We start from the raw sequence: 19051 nt of genomic DNA on the forward strand, positions 1-19051 counted from the left end.
CGCAGCACTGACCTGGAAGGAAGAGTATGTGGGAGGGTGAAATGTTCTGGCAATAAATTAAGCTGAGGGGAGGGGAAGATAGAAGAGACTCAGACTCAGAGAGATGCAACTAAACATTAATGAGGAAGCTCAGGGAAACAGACAGTGCAAGTCGTGTTCACTGAATGCTCAAAAACAGAGTGTGAGCCTAGTCCTCCACCTAAATTCTGATTTCTGCTTAAGAACTTTTACATTGCCAGAATGTTACGAGTGGGAGATAACAGACAAAAGTTTTGTGTCCCTGCTTGCACACTCCCAAAGAAAAAAGCAAAGAGTAATCACAAAGCAAAGAAAATAAAGCCCTGGAATAAAATCGTCATTTAAGCGATTTACACACCACTACTACCCCAAAAAAAAAACCCCACAAAAAACAACAACAAGCCCAAACCAAAACAACAAAAACAACACCCAACCAAAAAAACCCAAAACTTAAACAAAACAAAACAAAACCTTGTTGGTGGAATTTATTTCAGCTTTATCTCTAAAGACCACTTCTTGGATCATGACACACCAGCTTTTGTGAGAAGGATATTTCATGTATTTCAGAAGAGAACAATGCAAAAGGCATATGAAGAATGCAATCTTGTTTGTTCAGAAGAGGTGAGAGAAGCTATATCCATACTTCTCTATGACTTTGAATTTCCTCTGAATTTGTGTGCATACCACAGCTCTGATTGGGACTGAGACAGCACAGAGGCTACGCAGCTTCTTGTGCCAATATCCAAGAAACTTCCAAGGGACACAAATTTCACCTCTTAAGACAAAAATAATAAATAATTTTTATCTTCTGAAGCACTTCCACAGAGGGACTCTCACCCTGCTGCCTGCACAAGAATTTTGGCGTTTCATAGTTGAGATCAAGAGTGCCTACAACAGTCTGTAAAAGACGATGCATTTGAAAGCAGCAGGAACTAATTAAGATCTAAGGAGAAGCAATATAATTGATGAAAAAAGTTATACCACAGTATTTCTGTAAGAAGAAAAAGATCAGTCCAGGAAATCTCCAGGCTCCTCTGTTTAAGAGTATTCAACACCACCAGAAATTCCCATTTGCTTGAGCTTTCAAGGCAGGCACCACCCCGCTCTGCTGATGCTGTGATTTGGGAGGGTCAGTTTAGTGCTCAGGAAATGCTTCACCATAACTTCCAGTTATCCCTTGTTTTCATCTCTTCTCCCCACAATAATATTTATTTCCTGCCCTCAAATCAATCAAACTTTCCTGTTCTTTAGGTGACTTGGCTGCTTACTGGTCACATTTAGGCTGCACACAACCCTCTCACTGTCAACAGAATTAAATTCCATTGCCTAAATACAGGATTGCATTTAAAACCAGGATTTCTGCTACATATCAAACACTGGGACCTGTTTCCATAAAACGCATAAAATAAAAAGTTTTTCCTTATTCCTTATTCTGTTGAACCAAACTCAAACTTCATAATGGAAGTGCATTTGCAGAAGAGGGGGACACAAACAGAACTGGAAATAGTTTTAGCAAGACACTGATGTAACCAATCTGCTAAAAGGACTTACTGGTAACAGGCTTTTTTTGGAATTTACAAAGTTCTACTTCAACTGATTCTTCACTCAAGACAATAATCTACCAATCAACTTTTTGCTTTTTCCTTAGTAGCCATTTGATCCTCATGCTGTTGTGTTCCACGATTTCCTTCTCATTTTTAAGGACAATTCATCAGGTAATTTTCACATTTCCTTCCCTGTGTGATGCTCTACATATTCATATTAATACAAACACAGTGCCACAAACACTCATGTTTCTGTCACCTAAATGCTCACTCTCCTCTAAGACTTGAAATGAAGAGGGGGAGAAAAAAAAATCAATTTATCAAGCAATTCTTATTGGCATTCTGCTTTAAAACTGGCCCTAAAAATTAAAGTGGCAGTATGTGGGCACCTAGGATTCATTCTAACCACAGAGCTCAGGAACCTGAACTTGTGTAATTTGTTCTGGAGACCTCCAGCACACACCTTGACATTATTTTTATTGCCAACAGAAAGTCCTCATCTCTATCACCAGCTCCGAGCCCAGAACACTCCGGGCAGCGTTTCCAAGCACTTGTAGCAACAATGTTCCTTAAAGAAGAAATAAAACCAGCTACTTAAATGTCAAATCTCAAATGTTGTCATCTCAAATGTGATGATAACACACATCCATTTCAACAGAGCTAAAATGAGCAAATAAGTTTTTACCTCTCTGCCAAGCACCAGACCCCTCCAGCACGTTTTAAATCAATGGGATGAACTGGAGTCCCAGGTGACAGGGAGGATATCAGTGAGGCTGACAGAGAAGGCTGTGATGTGTGGGCGCGATGCTCAGCAGAAATGCCCTCTCGCACACCCTGCACCCCTTCCATGCCAGCAGCATCCTTTCTACTCTGTGTTGAGTGATCACAAACTCCCCAGGCACACAAGAGATCAGCATCTACCACTCTGCCCTTTATCCCGAACACGAAAACCAGAGCCAAAAGAAACCAAAAACCTCAGGAAGAAAAAAAAAAGCCAACAACAAAATCCCAACCCACAACAGGAGTCAGGATTTGCTTCCTTCTTTCTCTGTGGGTGCTATCAGGTAACTTCTTTCTGCATCAGATGTTTCTTCTTTCATTAATTTCTTGACCTGCCCAAACATTTTGTCTTCTCCCAAGTCTAGGCAAGACTTCCAGGGCCACAGCAATTCCACAACAGCAGGATGGCCAACTCCACACAAGGCTGACACCAACCTTCTCCAGCCTCAGCTTTGCCTTTGCCCATTCAGCTCAAGCACAAAAAAACAGCACCAGGAAAAAAAAAAAAAAAAAAAAAAAAATAAAAAGCACAATGAACAGCGAGCTGACACTCCCCTCAGCACAGCCAATGACATCTCCCTCTGTTCCACCAGCCACAAAACAGCTCTCAACATGCTGCAGGAAAAGGCCAGAAGCCAAACAACTATACCCCAGTGGAAGAGAGCTTCAGAGAACAAGGTCATCCCCCCAGCGCCTCAGGACCTTGGAACAGTGAGGAGTTTGTTCAGTAAAAGTGGAGGTGAACAAGCCCTGTGCTTGTTCCACCAGTCCCTGCCAATCTGATGGAGGAGGAAAGTCCTATCTGATCCAGCATCTGATGTTTGGCTTAACGCTGACCACAAGGAGTGAGACAAACCAACAATTACCACAGAGCTTTAAAAGCACTGTCAGGCAGCGTGGCCAATGTGGGAAGAAGAGCAAGAGCTGAGGGGAAAAGCAGGAACTTGCTCTAGGTTAGAGAAAGAAGGAGCACAGCTGGGGAAAACAAAGAAAAAGCAGCCTGCAGGTAACACAGGTTAATCTGATAGTTGGGAGTGAGCAGGAGGCATCACTCCTGTGGGGCACAAAAGCAGGGAAACAAGCAGAACAAGCAACAGCTCCTTGCAGCCCAAGTGTAACTACAAAAGCAAAAACACCTTCTGTTCTGCAGTATGCAGATCACCACCTTGCATCCTTAACGTGGATGCAATCCTTCCATCTCACCTGGCAATTAAAGCAATTAGCTGTGGAAGCTCTGCCTGGATCTGCCCTGCAGTCACTACTGGCTCTCTGCCCTTCCAGCCAAACTGCAGTGAAACAAAAAGGGCCTGAAACTTCAAAAGAGTCTTTGTCCAAGCCCTCCTCCCAAAAAAACCCCAAACCCAGAATTAAACCACATTGGGCTCTAGCACCAAGTTCTCTGGCTGTGAGGAATGACCACTGTGATTTTCCCCAGACAGCAGCAGCCATAAAACACAAAGACACACAAGCAACAATAACACAGAAACAGCACCAAAGGGGAAGGGACCATCTTAGGAATTTTCTGCCCTGATTGCAAGGTTAGAAAAATATCCCTTATCAAGAGTAACAGTGCACGTGAATAAAAATAAGCAAGTCAGCCACAATCCATTATATGGATTTAAAAGACACAACAACAACAAAAAACAGGAGAACCCAAAAATCAGGGCAGTATGTCTGGCCACATGGGAAGCCTGCCACTCTCATCTGGAAGGTGGAAGGCAGAATCATGACTCACTGGCACCAGATTTGTGGATTTTTCTTGAAATGGTGCCTTGCTGCCCATAGCTCTCCCCTTGTTCTGGTATTACATGAAATTGCTTCAGCCAAACCTGCCAAAGGCCCTCTGCACCCTTCAGGAGCTCAGCTGTGAGGCAGCACAGAAGAAGACATCCAGTCTGATTGTGCACTATCTGCTTTGGAAAAGTGTGCAGAAATGGGAAGGGATTTACAGCTCTGGAACACCACTACAAGAAACAAGACTTAGTCAAGCAGTTCTGCGACCAGCCTAGCCCTGGCAAAGCAAGCAGACGTATTTATATTTCAGCCTCTAGATGAGGCAAAGTTATTTTCCACTGGCAAAGGCTAAAGTTCAGGGAAAAAAACCTGGAACAGGGCACTGGATGTTTCACTTAGCAGTTTTCAATGCATTTGCTGCTACAATTAATTAAATTTAATTAAGATGTTGACATACCATGTACTGGGAGACTCAAGAAATCTTCTAGTCCTGACCTTACTTACATGTGTTTTGTGATGTGTGCTGGTATTAATTATAAATCCTGTTTGGTTTGCACAGCAGTGAAAAGCACTATTATTGAACTTCATCTGCACACAAATAGTGTGCTACTTTCTATAGATCAAGAACTGGTGGCCAGTAAAAAGAAATGGACTTATACCACAGCAGCATGACTGAGGAGACATTAGAAATCACATCCAGGTCTGTTTAGCCTGCCATGTTGCTGTTTCATTTTGACAGCTCAATATTCTCAAACACTAAAATTTTAAAAAGCTGTAATCTTGAATTACTGCACACAGCCATGGCACAAGGAAATTTATGAGGCTCCAAATCTGCCAGCCATATGAACAAAGAGCAGGGCTTTGCTCTCTACAACATGCCCAGGCCCAAGGTGTTATTTTCAAAAAAATAAAGGGCTACTCCAAAAATTAGTAATAGCAGCCAGGGCAATTTAGGACAGGTATTTCACATGCTCTCAAGAAGCCTCTGCTGTGTTTGAAGGCACAAGATGAAACTGTTCATCAGCCTGTTAAGTCACTCTGCTTTAAATTATGGCAAAGAGTTGAGCTTGTGTGTCTCTGCAATTTGTGAGAGGAGGGCAGATCACCATCCCATGACCACAAGCACACTGATTTTAAATTTACAGGCAGTGTCTGTGGCCACGTGCTCTGCCCTCAGCTGAAGATCCCTCTGCACACAGCTCCTGCTGCTGCGCCGCGTTTTCTCACGCTCAGACACAAAATTTCTGTGTGTCTGCTCTGTGTCTCTGCAGCTCTTTCTTATGGAAAGAGAGGGGAGCATTCCAGCATGGTGCCTTGGAAATGAAGATTTTTATTTTTTTTTAATTTAATTTTTTTTTTTTTTTGGATTCCATTGCCTTGCCCTCAACAGGAGCAGAGCTGGCAACACTTACCTGTGACACACAGAGCCCCACAGGATGACACCACCATCAAAAAAAAAAACCCAAAAACCCTTTCTGGGCAGAGATTAACATGAATGCAAGCTCTTGTTCTCACAAAGGATGAAAGAACATGGAAGCAGATCCTGTCAGGAGATCCATCCGGTCCTCCTAGCAGTTTGCAGTATTTCCATTTACAACTAACTTTTGCTGCTCATGCTCTCAGAACTATTAATGAACATTTTAGTGTGAATTGAAAATAAGCACATTCAAACAAACAAGACAAAACACTCATGTAAATATATAGCAAACACCCACCATTTCCTTCTTGCAAGACAAAAAATACCTGTGAACTGTCAGGAGAGCCAAAGAACATTTTACCACAATGGCAAGTTCATTGTGTACATGAGCTGGACACTACAAACCACTGAGTGCCCCTATACCATGAAAATCAGAAAAATAGCACTCATGACCAGTATTTTCTGGGAATTTTTTGTGTATGTCTGTAAGAAGAACACCCACAAACCAAAATATCATCACTCCACACGCCCCCCAGAAAACCCACAGAGTGCTTTACTTTTGGTTACAAAAAAGATACAGTGAAAACAGGTTTTTTATGTATTAAAATATTGCCCAGCAGCAAAGAGGGGTAGGATAAAAAAGGATCTTTGAATGATGCATGTGTAAAAAAGCCTTCTCTGCTGACCCATCAAGAGTGGCACCAGCACCTTCTTACACTACTGCCCTGAGAGGAGCACACACGCTCTGAATGATTGTTATTAATTGGACTGAAGATGTTGTTATGCTTTCTGATGACACCAGAATTACAGCTGGCAAGGATGTGCCTACCCAAAACATTCAGCACCTACTCCAGTTCCGCTTCAGTTCTATGAAAAGCCTACCAGGCACCCCAAAAACACCTCTGGATGTGCAGCTGAGTACTCCAGACTAGGTCTGAAAGAGATGAGCCAGAGAAATCTGAATTCATTCACCTCTTTCAAGAATGGATGGATCCAGAAGAACAAAAGGAATGTTCTAAGGAAAGCCCATCAGGGAACAATTTTTTGCAGGGAAAAGAAGCATCACAGAGGTTCCACTGGGTTGCTGTTGCAGAGCAGCTCTGTTCATGCACTTGGCTGTTACAATCCAGCACCCTTCTCCCTCTTCCACATTTTCACAGAGCTCAACAATCCACAAGATGAGTCCTGCCAGCTCCCCAAACCACCCTGCTGTATTCCCTACTCCAACCACAGCATCCATTCACGGGCAGGAGCAGCTCCTTTCTGCAACCACTCCAAGTACAAAGCCTGCTGCACACCCATCAGCCTACAAAACAAGCTCCCTAACAATGGGATGCAGCTTTTTGTCTGCCTCTCACCCCAGCCCAGGTTCAGTGCTGCCTCCCTGGAGAACTGGCTTTGATCATGGCTCACACTGCAGGTTATTCACACACACCAACAGACAAAATCCAGCTACCCCACACCACGTGAGCCCTTCCTAATACTCCAGTGCCTGCATTTCCTATTATTTCCTATTATTCCTATTATCATTGACCAGTTGTTTCATCTGGTCTTGCACACCACCTGTGACTCACAGGCCTGGGCCACGGAGGCAATGATTTATTGCCTTCTAAAAACCCAAAAAACCATGTGATGCCACAAGAGCAGCCACCATTAACCTGATCTGCAGCCAACTGTAGAATGTGAAAAAACTACTCAAAGCAGGTTATTCCTTCCTCAAGCAATGCTGAAAATACTAACACTATTATTGTAACACCTGTACTTGTCTGATGAGGTCCCCAGTGGGTGGCTTCTATTATTGTCAAAGTGACTTAACCATTAACCCCATTTAAAGATGATCTAGCTAATTGGGACAAATTCGGCCTTGGTCTCAGGCTGTAATACAGGTCTAGGTAACAAAGTCAACCCAGTGAAATGCCGTTGTTAACAGAGACATCGTTTTAACTATTTCTAGGAAGAGTTCTTAAAGGCTGCAAAATTATCCTCTACAGGATGCAGCAGGTATCCTGAATTTTAACTCCACTAATCAAGAGTTTGAGCTCCTGGGATGAGGAAAATAATAATAAAAAAAAAAAGGTAACTGAACCATCCTTCCCAAAACTGAGTATTGTCCACACACCAACAACAAAAGACGGCTAGCACACAGGAAAGGCTTGGAGAGCCACTGAAAATTATTCTCCACTTTTTAAGTCAGCAGTGGAACATTTTATTTTCAAAGCAGAAAAAAAATAAAGCAGTAGAACACATTTCAAGATGTACTCAGCTTGCTGGATTAGCTTAAGCTAGAATTAGCAAAAAAACTCAGTAGTTGCACTGTTCCAGACTGCCCACTGACAAATAGGTTGTCTGGGAGCAGCTGGTCAAAATCTCTTGTTAAGATTCTGACTCTGACCCAAAAAGTGACTTGCTAAATCACAAAAATATTTTGCCTTTTCTTTTTTTCCTTCAATAAGGTATTTTTATGCTGATTTACTTATTTCAATTATTTTTAGCCGTTTTCTGAACTTCTTTTCTTCCACTCTTTCTGATTTCACTTTCGTTTTTTTTGCTGGGTTTTTTTTGGTGAGAAAGAAAGAAAAATAGGAGACCAAAAATGCTACAAAACGATTACAGATAACATTTACCTCCCATCCTTAGTTCACCAGTTTCCCAAGAAAAACAGCAAACAACAAAATTCCTGCTGTTTAGCAGCTAGAACCACTCAAGCTTCTGGAAAATAAAAAAGTGTTTTCCCCTCTTCTAACACACCTTCCATACATTCCAGTTCTTTGAACATCTGCAAACATTCTCCTTCCATGTCAATGAACCTCATCCAGGAATTAAGGTTTGTTTCTTCCAAAGAAGAGCTCTCCTCTTAACTGGTAGGAAGTGACACCAGAAGATGCCTCATAGCTTGCCACTCAAAAAGCCTTAAAGCTTAATGTGATACCTCACACCACCTCTTCTATTTTCTCTGTTTAAGTACTGTCCCTCCCTCTGCTGCTTTCCAAGCATCTTCTACACACCCCTCCAGCACAAGGGGATCAACAGTTTTCAAAAGGAAAAGGAAACAGTGCTCAGGTTCTTCTTCCTGCAGCTGAATATCTGAAGGCACTTTTGGTATCCTCTGTACAACAGACAGCAACAGTAATTACTCTTCCTACTATTACTGGTTCACATTTTAAGCTTTATCATGCGGTTTCAACAAAGTGCTCTACTCATGAAATTAGGAAAAAATTGTTCCCTGTGAGGATGGTGAGGCCCTGGCAGAGGTTTCCCAGAGAAGCTCAGGCTGCCCCATCCCTGGAAGACTCCAAGGTGAGGTTGGATGGGGCTTGAAGCAACCTGGGATAATGGAAAGTGTCCCTGGTCATGGTACAGGAGTGAAAGGAGATGATCATCAAGGTGCCCCTTCCAACCCAAACCACTCTATGATTCTGTGAATATAAAAGAAAATCAGGAGCATGGATGGGATTTGAACACCCCTTTCCTATGGCTACAAATGGAAATTATGAGTCTGAAATATTTTCTACAATGTAAATCTCTGCTAGCAAAGTCAGCAGTGACATGTTCCAAAGTCGGCTGGTGCAGTGAGGGGACAAATAACTGTAGTATGAACTGGTGAGGACCTAAAGCAGATCACCTCCTACAACACCACGTTTAACTCTTGGGTTCTGATGCAACTTCTGGTTTCCTCTTAATGACCAAAGGAAGATGCTTTCGGTGCAAAGCTGCCTGCTGCCATTTGGTTTGCAATAAAAATATTAAGCGGCACCTTAGACAATTAAATTCTCGCTCTGAGGCACCTCTTACCATTAGAGTCCTCCACTTCTTCAGCAGGAGTGTGGTTCTTGGAGGTGTGGTGGGCGTGTGAGGCTGCAAGGTTGACAATGCGGGGTCTTGGTAGTGTCAGTGCTTTCCCATGCACTTTCAAGGAGTGCTCTTTCAGCTGGCTGATTGTCATGGTGGAAAATGAGCAGGAGGAACATTTGTAGGCATGTTCACCTGGGTGAGCGAAATACAGGCAAGTCATCAGCTCACAAAAGAAACAAAATGGGGCCCTCACACTTCTCTTACTGAACTTGGCAGTAAAATTCCCATGGACTCTTCAGAGAAAAGACTGATCCCAAAGGACACAAGCTGTGCATGTCTCCTTGTTGGAGCAGTCTGGAGTCTGTGGGTGTAGACACCTGCTTTGGACCAAAGTATCACTTTCTGGCAACTGCAGATCCTTGCACAGCGGCTGATGTCAAGAAAAACAGAGACCAGACTTTCAGCATGCCTGTGTTGCATGGTATGGGAAGAAAACAGACTCTGGGATGAAAATGGAGCAACTTAACCACAGCACTTCCAAATTGGTTTGGGAGCACAGCAACTAGAGATGGCGAGGTCGTTTGTTTCTGCATGCAGCACATCCAGCGTCATAATTAATGAAGCAAGAAGGACACTACAAAACTCTTAACAAAGGGCCCTCCACAAACAAAAAAGAAAGAAAGGGGAAAAAAATTTAAAAATAAAAGCATGTGGTGTAATTGCATTTGGGAAAGGTTACAGTTTTCTTTAAGAAAAACCTGCCATAAGGCAGCATCAATCTTCAAAGAAGTGGCAACCAAGTCAAGGCTGGTGAACACGGCAATGCCAAGTACAAAAGGGTGCATCTACCAGGCTGTGTGGAAGTGTGTTATGAGAAACCACTAAAATAAGAGAAAGAACAGAAGTAATGCGCAGTAGTGGATTTAATTTTGAATACATTCCAAGCCATAGAGACAGCAAACAAGGGGAAACAAATCCTGATACAAGATTTGTTTTGCACAGAGGCATGGAGGCAACTGGAACACAAAGTGAAACTGTCCCAACACAAACAATGTGATATTATATACAAGTGCCAAGTTATTGTTTTGGAAGTGCCACTTCCAGGTACAAGATTAACACTGGCCACATATGAGTTGTACAAAAGGTGCCAAAACTAATACAGAAGCAAAATATTCATGAACAGCAACAGAAGAACGAGAATTTTGGTAATGGATGAAGCAGAAAATGTTTTCCACCTCTTGACAAATCCAGTAAAGAAGGTTCTCAAGCAGCACCTTTTCCCACACCAGAAATAAGTGAACCAAATTAGAACATAAAAACACAGCAGCCATTCAGAGTAAGCACACCTGAAATGATTAGCAACCATCCTTCACAAAACTTCCACCCCTGTCCTCCAGAAAAACCATGCTAACCATCAGGACAAAATACAAACTCTTAGAATGCCCTTTTTTGGTGCATCTGAAAAAGAACAGATCACTCAAAGAGTCTGAAGTGGTGAAACAAAAAACTCCCCTTTGTGTTTTTTCAAGTGACATTCCTCACCCGTGCATTGTACAAGTTACACATTTCCTTTTTGCAAACAGAAATACAACATTTCTTGAGTGGCACACACAACGAGTTGCTCAGTGGAACACAATAATTTAAGGACAAAAGATATTCCAAGGCGACAAGATACCAGTGGGATACAGATTTAGACCTCCATGGCTTTGTCAGTGTAAAGAGATTCCTGGATGACAACATGCACCAAGCATGAACTTAAAAGCACCACAAGACATTAAAGCAAATAAAAGATGATTACATACCAAGCAGCCTGGACACACTAATAAATATGCCCACTATTCATTTCCAATGGACATCAAAGCATGAAAGGATGAGCTTGATTGCAGAGGAAAAGGTACAGTTTGGCCCAACAGAAGTCTTCTGCACTTTTTTTTGACTGCTAGTTTTGCACCTCACCAAGTGATCATATTAATACACATGCAAATAAATAAATGCAAGCATTTATGTAGTGGGTCTCAACACTTGATATGTACTCAAAGCAAACTGAACAGGACCAATGCTCTCATCTTACAATCACCCATTTCTGCATTTCCAGAGTAATTGCTGATTAAGAAATTGGTAACGAGGATTCCTCAAAAACACAAGCAAAAACAAAAAAAAAGGGAAAAAAAAGATAAAGAACAGGTGAAAAAGTTCAGATGAATACAACAGAGAGCCCGTTTAGAGTAACTGTAAACTGTTTTGCTCCATGCCAAAGGAGATGGCACACACACTGGATGAAAAACAAATGCCAGAAACACTGGTACCAGCTGTCACACAAGAACGGATTTTGTAGTTCACTGAATTTTGATCCACACCCAGAAAATGAGGCAGAGAGGCAGACTGAGTAAAACACTTCGGGATTCCGGATTTTATGGACTTTTAAAGATCTCCAGGAGAGTTCAGGGAAAATTCAGGAGGACTGAAGTTTTAAAGTCTGAATAAATGCATAATGAGACGATTGACAATTGAAAAAAAAAAAAAAAAAGGTAACATAAGAGAGTTTAGAGAGGTTCAGAGAACCACAGTGCCATTGAAAAACTGGGGAGTCTGAGGAAGCCAGACATGCTTGTTCAGTAACACATATTTCTGAATGACACCAAAGCAAAGTTCTGACTGAAAAACATACAAGCAACTTTTCTGTGACGTGACCATCCACTTGGTAGAAATGGGACTGAGGCAGAAACATCCATAAGCCTTTGGAAACCCTATTACCCAAGTCACTGTGCAAGCACTATCTAGGCAACCATGAAATTGTGCTCTTGTAGAATGCAAAATATGGCCCTTCAAAGGGTGTCTGTCCACTAAACAAAGCTCAGAAGCGTGAATTCCTAATAAATAAATCAATGAATTACATGAAGAGAAGTGTGAAGATAATATTAGTTTCATGGTAACTTTGGGTCTAAAAGTCTGGCAGGTTCAAGCAAGGAGCCCAGCTGTGTAATAGCATAAAGAAAACATTACTTAATGGTTGGTGAAAATAAAGAACCATGGCTCCTCCACACAGGACGTGGGATTCTGTGAGCTGGAACTGCTTCATACAGTTGGATTTCCTAGAAGGGACAGAATGCCACGGTCCTCCCATACAAAAGGAAGGTGGCAAAAGTTAAGCTAATCTGTTTTATCCATCCAAGTACAGAGACTGGCACAAACTCTCTGAAATCCAAAAAAATATACAGGAAACAAAGTACACAAGACCATCCATCCCTCCTGTATTTCTGTAGATGAAAAATGCCTTTGGATCAATGGCAACAATTTTTTTTTTGCATCAGCAGACAGCTACAAATTTCTTATGCCTTTTCTCCCCATTTGTCTACCTTCCTCCTCCATCACAGAGTAAGCAAATAATAAAAGGAGCATACTTGTGGGTCCTTTTTATCAGAAACTCCTGTTCAAGGAGTTTCTACTCTTTTTCTACAACTTTTAAACAGCTGGGCTAGTTCTCACGTTTTCAGAGTGGTCACTATCCTATTATTTGCACCAGAGTGCATGTTTGGACTGCAAACCAAAAGATAACCTCTCAATGCAGGATGTGTGACGGTGCCAAGAGTCTACAGCCAGTCTAAGGAATAAATAAAGATGAGGAAATCCTGAGTCTCACTTTTTAATAATCAAAGGTGCAACAATTTCAGGTGACCTACTCTGGGGGACACATCACATTCCCAATTCCCTGTTCCTCAGAAGCATGTCTTGCCTGCTTGCTAGTATGGATTCCATACTAAAATACAGAGATTTGCAAGACAAATTTCCACGTTTTGTAACGCAATTTTGACATTCTCAGTCTGTTGCACGCAGGCTTGACTCCCAGGGTTTGCAGGGTTTGGTTTTAACAGAAAAGCCAACATTAGACTCTACCAAAAACCAAGATGCTGTTCACAGTCCCCAGAGTCACCTAAAGCATAAACAAAAATGCAAAGAGCAGAGCAACGCTCACTGCCAGTTATGTTATGGCATCTCTGGTATAAGCGATGAAATCCACTTGGAGAGAAGCAGAAATAAGGAAAAAAATATCATTCATGTAAGAGAAAAGAGAAGAAAAAACTTCTTGAAGTACCCATCAACTTAAATCCTTGCCCTTCCCACTACCCTAACTCCCACTTAGCCCCACAGATTCCGTCGGCTGTCCAGCCACACATGCGGCCCTCGGAAAAAACCTTACCCAGCTCTGGTGACAAAACACGTGGCTCAACCCAGCACCTGTGACCAGCCACAAGAGCACAGTGGGCCATTTCAGCTGCAGGACTGAGAGGGCAGGACTTACCAGCGTGAGCCTTGAGGATATGGGTTTTCAGGCGGCTGTTGTAGGAGGACTTGAAGGGGCAGAGCTTGCAGCGGAACGGCTTGTGGTGCCCGTGGTGGGTCTGCATGTGGCGGTCCAGGCTTGAGGGGAGACAGAAAAAGGGAGACAGAAAAGGGTCAATTTTGTTTCAGCTGCGCCTTCAGAGGCAGAGCAAAGCGCTCTACGGCAACGGCAGTGCAAGCAAAGGTCCTTTCTCACACTCTCTCTTCAGCAAATTCAACAGGTCTGCTCGCACAATGAGTCAAATCGAGTGTCAAGGAAAGGAGGAGAGCTGACACCAATTCTGTGTATGCAGAGAGCAAGCCACCTAAATAAACTTATAGGGCAAGATTAGTATAAATTGAGTTATGCATGATCCAGACTGAGAGGACCAGCTGAAGAAACATGAAACAGGCAAGAAATTATTTTCTTATTAAATTGTCATTAACACAATTTTTCTCCTGCCAAACATTTTTTTTTTTTTTGGTGAAAATATGTATGTCCCCTCTTGTCCTGGTGATCAAGAGTAAAAAAAAAAAAAAAATTTTTTTTGTTGACCAGCTTTACAGAGGAAGCCTTCTTTTGGTTAGAGCAGCAAAAGCAGATTAGAGATCCTGCTCTGGGGAGGGTGCCAGCAGGCTACAGTTGATGAGTTCCAGGATTAAAAGGCAGCAGAGTTTCAGAAGCAGCAGTGTAGGAGATTCTACATGAAGCTCAGCAGGAGAAGAAGGGGTGGCAAAGACCAGCCTCTACTTTCTTCAGGGAAAATGGAACTACCAACAGCCTGAATACTGTGAAGTGATCAAAAACTGCTCTCGACACAATTTGTCCTAGCAGCTCAGTAAAGTTTGGAGGAGAAAAAAGGATGCTTCCCACATCTTCTAACAGAAGATCAAATTCATTCTAACTGAGTGAATCCTGCAGAGCTCTGCAGTTCCTACGCTGCGGCTGACAGACATGAATTCACTGTCTCTGGGTGGCAGGCAGGTAGTCTGAGCCCAAGCTGTAAATATTTCCAGTACAGCCCTCTACTTTGGACACATTTATGCTTTGTGATCTGGTCTTAGCTTGAGTCATCTCATGCACAGTGATGGAACAACAACGGGGCAGAGACACTGCAGGAGCTGCAATTTGCCAAAACTGCCCTCCACCCCCACCTCAGTCCTAGATGTATTTCAGGCGTAGCTCTTTTCATTTGTCCCAAATTGTCCTGCGCTTTCACAGAGTATCAACATGTAGCTCAAATAGCAGTTGTTCCAGCCCTGTCACACTACACAAGATTTCACGTGATCTTCAGTCCCACACTGACAAGAGCCCGAGCCAGAAAATCCCTGTTTACGAGAGCTAACACTGAAGCCTGTGTATTCAAACATCTGATAACAGCAAAAAAATAGAAAATGAACTTGCATCTCCTCTCAGGGTCACTTCATACAAATGCAACCTAGCAGAAATCCAGGATGGAGTTTGGGACAAGACAACATGCACAGCTTTTCCAGAGAAATGGGGGAAAACGTCTCCTAAATGAGTAAGGCTTTGAAGACTCGCAGTGAATACTTCATAAAACAAAACTTGTTTTAAACAGCCTCCAGGGCATGAGATTACTTAACAATTAAAGCAGACTGCCAAAGAGGTATGTAATACATATTAAGCTATTATAAATATACATACCTTAAGGTATTCAACATGGCAGTAATTAAAACTGTATTCACAACCACACAGTTTGCCAGCTGCACTCTGGCAGAAGGAGATTTCATAGTTTTGGTCAGATTTAGGAGAATTGTGGGCTGTTTAAACATTTGGCTTGGGTTTCTTCACCGACCTAATCTCCCAGGGGAATAATTGCATCAGAAACAAAAATAAAAAGAGGCAAACAACTTCAACAACAGAGACCACACCTATCATCATGTTACGTGGTGAGCTCTTCCCAGCCATCCACCACACTTTTTGATTCAACCATCCTGCAGCTTCTGGGACGTGACTTATCCTCGGTGGGAAACAGAGTGACCAGGCACCAAACTCAACAAAAGTCTGATTGTTGAAGCAAGTTTACCAGGCAAACAGCAATCCCTGCAGGGGCTCCCCTCACTTGCCAGCCTTGCCAAAGCAGGGTGGGATACACCCAGCACGCACATCCTTCCCCCAGGTCCCTCTCCTAGCCTTGGCTGCTCAACCCTGTGGACCTTCCCAACTGTGGCATCAATTTGCAATGCTGCGACACCAGCAAAAACTTTGCTTTTTAACACAAGGAACTAAAAAATGTCTTTTCTTCCACCTGCATTTGATTGCAAAACGGTGACATCATCACCAAATTTAAGACTGCTGCATCAAATGAGCACCTGGATCTGCCTCCTTTTGTCAAAACAGTGAACAAGCAGCTCTCTCCCCAGAAATTAAGAGGAAACACAGACCTGTGAATCAGACCCAGGGTGCCACTGGAAAATGTATCACAAACCTCATTTTTTGGGGGGGACATATATATTTTTATTATTAAAATAATTTTTAAAACGATCAAACTTTAAGCTGAGTCAAATCTCAGGGAAACAAATGATAAGAATTGTGACTGTTATTATGACCATATATCAGACAAGGAAGCAGGATGAGGAAGTCACTCATTCCACACACTGTTATGAATTTGAATTATTTGACTGAAATTGCATGCCATAATTAAGAAAAAAAGCCTGATTTAAGGTAAATTTATGACACTGCTTCAACACTAGAAAATGAAAACAGCCCACAAAAAAAGGAGCAATTACAAACAAGGTAGTAGAAGTTTCTTAAATATGCAAGATTAACTTTTCTCTTTTTGGCTTGTTAATTCTCATGCATTTTGACAAAGGTTGCATAAGTGGTGGGGCTGCACTGTTTGCATACTGAAATAATCCTTATTCTTTGGCTTGCATGCAAAAAGAAGGCTGACACAAATTCAGGAACGTATAAAGCTTCAGTCTTTTACAAACAGCCAATCATAACGGCCAAATACTTTGCAGCGTGGAAAATAATGTAAGCACCACGAGAAAAGTGTGGCTCAACATCAGTTCAGGTGAGCTCTCCTTCAGCGTCAGCCCACAAACCAGCACCGCTAACTGGCGATTCTTTAGGAAACCAAAAATAATTTAAAAATTTTAAGAAAGGAAAAAAAAAAAAAAAAAAAAAAAAAAAAAAAAAAAAAGCAAAAGCCACAACTTACTTGTGCCTGAAAGCAGAGACAAAGGAGCAATACTGGCAGCTGTACTTGTCTTCCCGGGCAAACATGGCCAGAGCCAAGTGACTCCTCTCGTGGGACCGCAGACCCTGCATAGACATCAAAACCCGGTCACACTGGCTGCAGTAGTAGCCCCCAGGCCTGGCTTCATCTTCCAGGGATGCTCCATATTCAGCTTCTGTAAATTCCACCATGCCAGGGTCTTTGGCTCCCTCAAAACCCTCCATCAAAGTTGTGTTTGAAGGATCTTCAGCTTCCTGCTAAAAAAGACATATCCCCCCAGAGCCATCAATTCTCTCTCTCCCTTCTGCCCCTCAGTCTTTCCCCTGTGTTCACCAGAACGTCCAGGCTTCCCACTGCTTTATTTCTCTAAACATATCCCTACACAAGCTCCACATCAATGGCTTTCTGGAAAAAAATGACCTATTCTTGGGAGAGAAAAACAAAATTACATCTATTATATACATTCATGCATATGTAAAAAAAAAAAAATCTCATTCCTTGAGCAAGTTTGTGTCAGATCATGCAAAAAGCCAAGAAACCTATGCTTCCATGGTCTTGGTGTGAATCTTCTAAACTTGATCAGATAATAATTAGTAAGTTACAGAGAAGTTAATTTTAGTTTATTTTGCTCTAGCTTACTGTAGCTACCCTGCAGACTAACACAGCTGTCTACTCTTCAGCAGACTCTGTTCATCAAACTCTCAAGAAACAAGCTGGTAGACTAAGACCCTAGAACCCTCTAAAAATATAGAGCAAACAGAAGGAGTCCTTTTTTTAACTCTCTTTCATAACCTTCCTTTCCCATTTCTAACCAGAGCATGCATTTGTGCAGCTACTTAAATACCCTGTAAGAGGCATTTCCAGCACATTCTTTAGGCCATGGCTTTCAGCTTTTGTTCCCTGATGCAAGATTTTATTTACTCAAAAGGAAGCAGTGACCCTACACAAGCATCACTTGAGAACTGAGAAGAGGGAAAGGACTCTTAGGAGAGAAGCATCTGAATCTGTCAGGAGCACCAGGTGAGAAGGCAAGGAAAGGTCAGTGGTGGGGCAATGAAAGCTCTCTTAGGTGGGGAGAGTTAGGCTGTGGAGGACAGGGCTTCATCACAAAAAGCAGATTATGTCACCAAAAAAAGGCCTGTCACTCATGCAGCAGGAGCCTCTGACAAGAGCTAATTCCTGCAGCCCTGCTTCACTTTCACTTCCCCTGCCAATAAACCTCCTGGAAATCGGACTTTGGAACACCACCTGTCCTTGGAGATGTCACAGGAGGCACCCCCTTTCCACGGGGAGAAAGGAACAACACGTTTTCACCTAATCACCTGGAGGGGATCACTGGCTCAGCTGGCCATTGAATGCTTTGTCTGGAGCCAGCGTGCAAATTCCATGTGGAAAAGTGCACCACAAGCAGCTTCACACATTTGTATGTGCACACTTCCTCTTCCTAAAATAAAAATCATACACATACAGGAAAAAAAAAAAAAAAAAGGAAACAAACTACTCTTTTTGAGCTTAACTAAGTAGAAATGTAGCCCATAAAGCAGCTGAGAGAAAGATTCCCGCTCATAAACCATCTTTAGGTCATCAAGGACACCAACTCCTTTGTGGCTGGGAAGAAATGAGAATTAAAGAGTCTTCGTGCCCCTGGATCGAGAGTGAAAAGAAGTTAAAAAACATCTTGAAACAAACCAAATGCACTTCAGAAACTCAGTGTTAGATTAAACCATCACACTGAACTGGAATGCCCAGTTCAAAACCCATCCAGCTTCACGAGAGCCCTCCACAGGTTATCAACGAGGCCTTTATTTTAAACAATACAAGTAGTTCCAGTGCCTTTCAGTCACCTTTCAGGAATTCTTACCTTTACAGTGGCCGACACAGAGGAGACATTCCCGTACTGGACGTGCTTGCGGAGGTGATTACAGATGGCTCTGAGTGTTGGATGGACTTCCACGCAAAACTTGCACTTGTAGCCAACCACCTTCCTCTCCTTGAGCTTTGAAACATCCTCCAAGTGTCCAAAAGCCTGTTTGAGCACACAAGCACAAGCCACTGAAGCAGGTTTTGTCACCTCATTTTTCAGGAGCACAGACCAGACTTTGGACCTGATGTTACACTTGATGTCCAGTCTTGCAGAATTGCAATGTTAATTTCTGCTGAGATCATTAATTTCTACAAAGTACGTGGACAAGACATCCATGCAGAAGAAACGTTCATTTTATGGCTAACAGTGGTCCTCTAGA

General features: G+C 42.4%; 1 protein-coding gene across 1 annotated transcript in view; it reads right to left on the reverse strand.

The window, feature by feature from the left end:
* Positions 1-19051, reverse strand: part of ZNF462 (zinc finger protein 462) — an 89003-nt gene that overhangs the window by 23263 nt on the left and 46689 nt on the right. The window contains exons 4-7 of the mRNA XM_058823946.1: positions 18670-18834; positions 16791-16894; positions 13586-13704; positions 9286-9477 (exon numbers count right to left, since the gene is read on the reverse strand). Of these exons, the coding sequence (XP_058679929.1) occupies positions 9286-9477; positions 13586-13704; positions 16791-16894; positions 18670-18834 (580 nt within the window). The remainder of the gene's footprint in view (positions 1-9285; positions 9478-13585; positions 13705-16790; positions 16895-18669; positions 18835-19051) is intronic.

Source organism: Ammospiza caudacuta, chromosome Z (assembly GCF_027887145.1).
Source record: "Ammospiza caudacuta isolate bAmmCau1 chromosome Z, bAmmCau1.pri, whole genome shotgun sequence".
NCBI lineage: Eukaryota > Metazoa > Chordata > Aves > Passeriformes > Passerellidae > Ammospiza > Ammospiza caudacuta.